The following is a 7,811-nucleotide window of genomic DNA, read 5'->3' as shown; positions in this document are numbered from 1 at the left end:
TGGTCCCTGTCCCCATTCCTGCCTGTTTGGTCCCATGCCTCCCTAGCCTTCCTTTTCTTTCTCTTTCCTCCTCTGTGCGATTTTCCAGTGTGCAACTGAACTCACAGTGCTACAGACTTCAGTAATTCTGTGCTGGTAAGCCAGCAGCACAGTAAGTCTCCCTTGCTGGTGAGCAAAGAGCATCTACCCATACAGCTTGGAAAAGCCAAGGCCTCCTGCTAGGATTAGCATTTTTAGAACAAAAACATATTAGCACGCTAGGGAATATCAATTAGAATGAAGTGAAATACTGCAGCTGAAAAGAGCAAACAGCACTGTGTGTCAAGTCTATAATTTATATGTATAAACTACAGTTAAATACCACCTTGTCCTGCTAAATCTCCAACTGATCCAACCAACTCCCCCATTCAACAAAATCATCAATGATTTTATTAATACAACTTCAAATGTAATATGTTATAATATGTTGACTGGAATTCATTACTATGTATTTAATAGTGTACAACATAATAAAAAATACAAATATGTATTTCCATAACATTAAGAAGCAACTTTGCCAGTGCCCTTCATTCACTTTGCAGGAGACGGTCTAGGAAACAGTTTTTCACTCATGAGAATGAGGAAAATCAAGCAAATATGATCTCAATTCAAATTTAGGTTGACTGTTGGAATCCTTAAACACAGAAATGTCCTACCAATTCTGTACAATTACATATGTATATACATGTATCAATAAATCAACTACATTATGTAATCCTTCCACAAAACTGTTAACTAAAATGAATTTTCAGCCTGGCACAGAAACTATGCTTAATCATTGTAACACAGTTCCTTGACAAAGGCATTCAAAATAATTCTGCAGCCGAAAGATTCAACAGAGCAAAACAACAGTACTTAATTAAAAGGGGAAAAAATGTAAAAAGAAGTAAAATAAAAGAAAACTTGAAAGCAAAGTTCATCCTTCAACTAACCCAAGAAATAATAAGAAACAAAAGGGGAGCTGAACAACCATCTATCTGTATACTGCTTGTTCATCCAGGCTCAACATGAACTGGGTGTCAGACATTCAAAAACTTTTTAACAGAATGAGAATTACAAATATTAACATTCAGATTATATCACTGTCTTTTGCTAAAAAAACAGCCAGAAGTCCCAGTTGTTCCACTGAAATATAAGATAATACTAGCCAAAACCACCACAGGATTATTTACAGACATGTATATCAACAATTATGTTATGTAAAGCAAAGTTAATAAAGATGCAGAGACAAAATTTAAAAAAAAAGTTATCAATAAAGTATGAATACTGAGCAGTGTTCATAGGCAGAACACTAAGCCAGCTTTAAATTTTGTAAAATATTATCAGACAACTGAAAGGAACTGAGTATTCAATTCTACAGACCACAATAATATGCTACTGAAAAAGCAGACCACTGACATGAGATTCCATGGGGGAAGGTGCAGGGAAGGAGGTTCAGAGATTGAATTGATGCAAAAAATCAACAGTTTTGGACTATGTAGTTTACATATTTAGAAAATCACCTAAGTTTGAAATTCAACTCATCACTTGTGTCTGGATTTTTCATCTAAACTCTGGGTAAGAATATTACTTAAATATTCTTAATGCAAATGTACACCATTTTTTATGTTGTATCACTTCAATAAGAAAAAACTACATCCAAAATCCTGACCAAGTACTTGGAATACAGGGAAAAACCTGATCCCTCAGAGGTCAATAGCAGAACTCCCCAGCGTGGTTAACTTCACTCTCTGGTAGGGTTACGATGTATGTTTAAGATACTGATACTTGACTGTGTAGATGGAAAAGCCTAAATGTCAACTCCAAGATCTAATTGTAAATGAAAACTCATTCCCTGAAGGCATAATCTTTCACTTCCACAGACCAACACAAAGATCACAGGCAATGAAAAAATAAACCAGAAGGCCACGCAGTTTGAAGACCAAATATTTCTTTACTTCAAAAATACATCTTTATATTCAAATTCCAAGTTGCTGTGCTGTAGTAGAAATATGCAATCATAAATTTAATTTATCTTGATCATTTGCATTCTGTGGCAAACTGAGCTCAGGAAAAACATCTGGTTTTCAGTGAAGACCTCTGTTACCTTGTCTTCTGTCTGGGTTCATTATAATGTAAAACAGTAGAGAAATAAGCCTCAGGGTCACGTAATCCATTCTCCACTGAATTTGAATTGCTTCACAATCGAACTTTATCCAATAATGAATGAATTTGTTCATCATCCATCACAAGAACTCTTCAGAGTATATGAGGATGAGGCTGTTTTTCATTCTTGACTTTAAAATAGGGCACACGGAAAAAATGTACTTCTTCCCTTCTTGCTTGATGATGTTACAATTCAGCAGTTAATACTGTCTGTCATCATTTGCATACTTAAATCCTTCTGGACATGGCCAAACAACAATGTGAAAAACAGTAATTATCACAATCATAATTTAACCTCTGGTAAATTAATTCCTAAAGAAGTTCTTAGAACTAACATATGGCCTCCATGTATTAGGTAACAGGACTCTTCTGCACTGCAGCATCAAATATCACTTTTTTGCTAAATTTCAGTGGCAAATGCTTCAAGCAGGAGGTACTGGTAGTCTTCTTAATATTTCCATAGCAATCTTATGATAGGCTTTAGCCTGCAAAAACAGAAACATACATTGAGCACTCCGTTTTCTAGAGAAAGGAATATTTCACAACTAATTAGGTATTTGTTCTTTTACACACAAAGAGAAAATCAAACATGTTTAAATAAATGGGTTAAATTCAGCATGTCTTCAGGAAAAACAATGCATTAAGAGACAGATTAAGCACAAGCATTATAGAAAAATATTGGTGGGAGAATCTAAATTTAACTGAACAATTTGTCTTTAACAACAAGCAAAGTCTTCTGAAAGAGAAGCGATGAGGAAGATACAGATTCTTTACTCCTGCAGGTACTATTAATTATAAACTTCCCTCATCCTGACAACCAGGATGCACAGGATAGAGAATCAGAGAAAACAACAGCATTCAAAAAAAATGTTTGAAACTATTCATTACAGACCTGACTATCACCATGCAATTTCCTATTCAGACATTTAAAGTATTTTTTAAAAAAGACACCTTTCCAAAAGACTGAAGTAGGTATTGGAAAGAACTAATTCTGCAACACTGAAATCCACACAGTTAAAGCTCTCTTTCACACCAGCCTGTGGTATCTGGTCAGATACCTTGACTATAGAGAGCAACCCAAGTAAGCATACTAATGTTAACATCTCCAAAAAACATGGCAGAGCTAGGATCATGATCAGTCCACCATCAATTAACAAATCTTATATCAAGGGACTTACATAAAAACACTGTATGAAGTCCAACACAGAACAAACCCCAGAATTAAATCAAATTATTCCTGTACCAAGCTCAACAACTTGTAGTCAAAAGGGAACATCTTATAAAATCTCAACCATTTATATAAGAATGCTTAATTAAAATAGTATTTTTGTGTGTATGTATATACACACTGCACATTGTTCCAGAAGTTGATTACTTCCATTGTTAAAATATACACCTTTTCTATAATTTGAATTTGTCGTACTTCAGATTCCAGCTGGTCCATCACATTCTCTGTCAAGTACACAGCAAAGTCCCCTAACTGAGCTTGCTCTTCTGCAAGACAGTGACCAACCTACTCCATCTTCTCCACTAAGTCTGCATACACAGACCACATTGACAGCCTTTCCTGCTTTCCTTGGACAGATCTCCACACTGATTTCTCCTGTCTCCTGCAGGATGGCTCTAACCATGAATTAGTCCTTGTACTCCTGATGAGCCTTTAAAGCAGCAAACAAACTGACATATGCCAGAGGCCACAGCTTGGGGGGCAGCAAGAGATGGTCTGTCTGTCACACCAGGGCCACCAGCACTCACTGTCACTGCTCTGAACAAGGTGTCAGCCTTTTGCAGGGCCATGCACTGCTCATGTCTGTCTCCTCTTTTTTAGGGATTGCTCCTGACTTGTAGGATTTTCTTCTCTGGCACTCACCCTCTACACCTCATAGTCTCAGTGTTCACATCTTAAAACTAAAGCCATAAAATTTTCTGAGTTTGAAGGAATGCAGACAGCAAGACAGAATTGTTTTCTCTCATGTACATGACTTTGTGGCAAAAACGACAGAATTATTTAGAACTTAATTCACAATCAGGAATTTCAAACTTCTGTGGCTACATTCGCAGTGCAGTTGGGTAACAGCCTGTGTGCAACACCCACCTCACTCAGCTATTAATGCCCTGGGTGCCCCAGCTGCCCCCCAACTAACCATTCACCTAGACAAGATAATGGACCCACCTGACGTGAGGTGACTGACTGAAGTCAAGCTGCCTTTGCAGTTCAGTATTTGACTAATTGGTGTAGGAGCACTCCATGTGGGAATTTCAAACCTGGAACCTGGAACAGTCCTGCAGGCAGCTCCCACTTTGCACAGATCAATTCATGCTTTTTAATGAGCCAATTAACAACCTGCATACAGTACCTGCCCCTTCTAAAGACTGCCCAGGCTGTTTGCCTGCTCCAGAGTTGACCAAATTGTACACAGAACTATAAATTCACCAAAAGCAGACTCAACTGTTTGTATAAATGTTACCTTATGTCAACAGCCCAATAGATTAAATTTAGATACTTTCCCCACAAAATGCTATTAATGAGTGTCTGAGCAACACTTCCCCAAAGTACACTGACCCTCATTTGCCAAGCAGCTGATCATCACTTTGCAACAGGAGGGTCCCAATGCAGCTCTCTGTAGCAAGCATTCCAGCACTACTAAACACTGTCTAGTGTCTTGCCTGCTGACCTTTGGGTTTTTTGTTTTCCTGGATCACTACTTTGTCTGTTGAACAGACCAGTATCTCATGCGTGTCCTTACAGAACACTACCAGTCACGTGGCTTTGGCAAAAATCAACTGTTTTGAGCCTTGGTTTACTGTTTTTGAACAAATGATTTAGCCATGAGTGAGGACCTGACCATCAATCAACACACCTGAAAGGTCTAAATGGAATCTTGGTGACTGTGAATATGCACTACATAAAAACAACCTTATGTATATTGAATAGCTTTTCCTACTCGTGATCTTTTCAATGTGCCATCCGTAGACAGAGAGCACAGCTCAGTTCAGCTGTTTAATCCATCATTACTAAGCAAAAGAAGTTGGGTTGCAAATGAAACCAGAAAGGGTTTACTATTTCATTTCCAGGTGGAAAAACAGCAGAGAAAGAATAAAGGATGAGTTCCTATTCATCGCCCATAACCTTTCTCATTTTAACAGGATAAAAGCAAACTTCTCAGGTCAGTTACTCCCTTCGTGTTTGAAAGCTCTAAATGAATGGTTTATAGATTTTCTGAAAACCAATTTTTTGCTGACAGACAACTTTATATTTAAAAACAACATACCAGTTACCATTCCTCCCACTTCATGAGGACGAAGAAGCACACAGGAAGACAGAAGGCCCTAAGCCCAGACCAGACTTGTTTATTATGAACATCGCCTCAATGTGGGCTGAGAGCAGCACTAGGGCAGGCAGAGGTAGAGGTGGAAGGTGATGCTCACAGAGTCAAAAAAAAACCTGGGAAAGAGCCACGTGAGAGACTGCTCACCTCTCAAACAGTGGCAGAGTGCCAGAAGGGCACAGTTCTTAAGACCTCAAGGGCACAGCTGATAATGAAGTGACTGATGATAGCATAGATGGTGGAGCAGGAAAGAGAGAACCTGTGAAGAAGTTCACCAGGAAATGAAGTGAGAAGTCCTACTTAGCATAAATAATCAGACCATCCTGATTCATCACTCTGTAGCAGATCTGTATTATCATGGCCTAATACACGTTGGGTAGATTTAAACTGGAAAACTTTTTACTAGCTCATCTAATTAAGCCCTGCAGTAATCCTAAGGAAATATTAGCCTTTCAGTTATGGCCTTTCATTCTCCCTAAAATCTTACCCATGAGGGAAGAATGCATCATTGCTAAGATTACTGCAGACTGTACAGGTCATGGCTGACTCTGCCCTGTTGTCATGCACTGGACTGGTGTGGCCTGACCTGCTGGTTTGCTTTCACTGGAGTGCAGATCTCAGCCTGCCAACAGCTCACTACACTGCCTGCCAGTACCTGGGGCAACTGTGACACAAACACAGAACTTAACTTATAATCAACAAAGTAAAAGCAGGTAGGAGCCGATATCACATTTTCCTTCACCCAAACCACTGCATACAAACAACTTCAGACCAGCAACTCAGAAACACACACTGATCCCATCACTCAGTTACAGGCCTCATACACAACAGGATAGAAATCCCAATACTGACATGGTTTCTAATGTCTATTTCTGATTACAAGACTCCAAGACTATTAAGGCTGCTTTATCCAGCCCAGCAATCCAAAAGAGAATCTGTGCAAGTCTGACTGTCTGGAACATCAAATGCTGTGGATCCTAATATATCTGTGAAGAAGGAAAAGGAATTTAAATGTGCTCAACTGACCTGTTAGGGCTTACATTTTATTAATTGCTGAAGGAAACTAGCTACCACGAGCAACTAATCCAATAGTGACTATCACAAGGACAAATACTAGTCTTAGCTACCATCTACAAGAAAATAAGCATAGCCAACCTGTCATTGATAACTTTGGTTCTTAGCACTCTCTGCACAGTCATGTTCCATTTGCCAGTTCAATCAGATTTTTAAATAGACTTAATTTGGAAACATGGAAATTGCTTTGTTACTTTGACACAACTCCAGCCTTCAGTGCATGACTGGAAATACCTTCCAATGTCTGTATTTTACTGTGGTCAGCTCAGCTGGCACTAAAAACATGATGACAAATGCAGCTTTAAATGAGTCTACTTCAGGTACAAGCTTCATGTCACCCAGAGAAATTCTTTGTTGCTACAAGAGGTCCAGAGACTATCCCACTCCCTACCAGTCCTTCGTCTGGGCAGCTCCACAGTAAGATTCTTCTTTGCATGTACTGGCAACTCTTGCCAAATTTACAATGAAGTCTCAAGTCAGAAAGGCAAACTTACTGAGACAGAAAAAGTCAATCCATACATTGTAACATGAAATGGAGGAGACTAGTAAGTAAGCTGGATTTATGAAACTAAAATCTCAAAGAAAAATTCTCAGTGCTTATGGGAAACTTCCTATTAATCCTATGTATCAGCAGTAGTAACAGCCAAACCATTCTTAGGGACAGCCCCAGCTGCTAACCCAAGGTGCCCTTACAGACATCTAAATACACATCCTGCCCAAAAAACACGGCCAAAGAGAACAGTGCAAATCAAATGCAGTATACTAACATCCCTCAAACAGACTATCCTACACTCAGCCTTTTCTTCAGCAGACAGAACCATAAATGAGGGTCTGATGATGCATTGTACTGTCTACACCCTGAATGAAGGATTTGAACCTACACGGACCAAATGCTACTGTGATGATTCAAAGGAAGCCTTGATGATAAAGACATATTATAAATCATACCATGCAGCCTTCTTTAGGATTTGCTTTTCTTTTAAAATATCACACCCTGCATTGACCACTCACTAAATGGAATTACTGATGACAACTAGACCACAAAACAGGATTCTATGACTTTTTGTTACCAGTACTTAAATCTTTCTCCAACTACTTATTGCAATCTTTAAAAGGCTGTATGTTTTTCCCCTACTTATATATCACCTTTTCATAAGCATTCTAGAGACAAAGTGTTTCTGAATACAAATTTGAGTTGTCTGTTTGGATGACACCACAGCAAAG

The 7,811-nt window shown here is 38.7% G+C and overlaps 1 protein-coding gene across 4 annotated transcripts in view; it reads right to left on the bottom strand.

The window, feature by feature from the left end:
• Positions 1-2,300: 2,300 nt before the first annotated feature.
• The window catches only part of NUBPL (NUBP iron-sulfur cluster assembly factor, mitochondrial), a 76,581-nt gene continuing 71,070 nt past the window's right edge, over positions 2,301-7,811 (bottom strand). For all 4 annotated transcript variants that reach the window (XM_058026344.1, XM_058026347.1, XM_058026345.1 and 1 more), the window contains one exon: positions 2,301-2,669. In XM_058026344.1, coding sequence (XP_057882327.1) covers positions 2,607-2,669 — 63 coding nt within the window. In that variant the 3' untranslated portion in view covers positions 2,301-2,606. The remainder of the gene's footprint in view (positions 2,670-7,811) is intronic.

The sequence above is a fragment of the Melospiza georgiana genome, chromosome 6 (assembly GCF_028018845.1).
Source record: "Melospiza georgiana isolate bMelGeo1 chromosome 6, bMelGeo1.pri, whole genome shotgun sequence".
NCBI lineage: Eukaryota > Metazoa > Chordata > Aves > Passeriformes > Passerellidae > Melospiza > Melospiza georgiana.
This window is presented reverse-complemented; position numbering and strand designations above follow the sequence as displayed.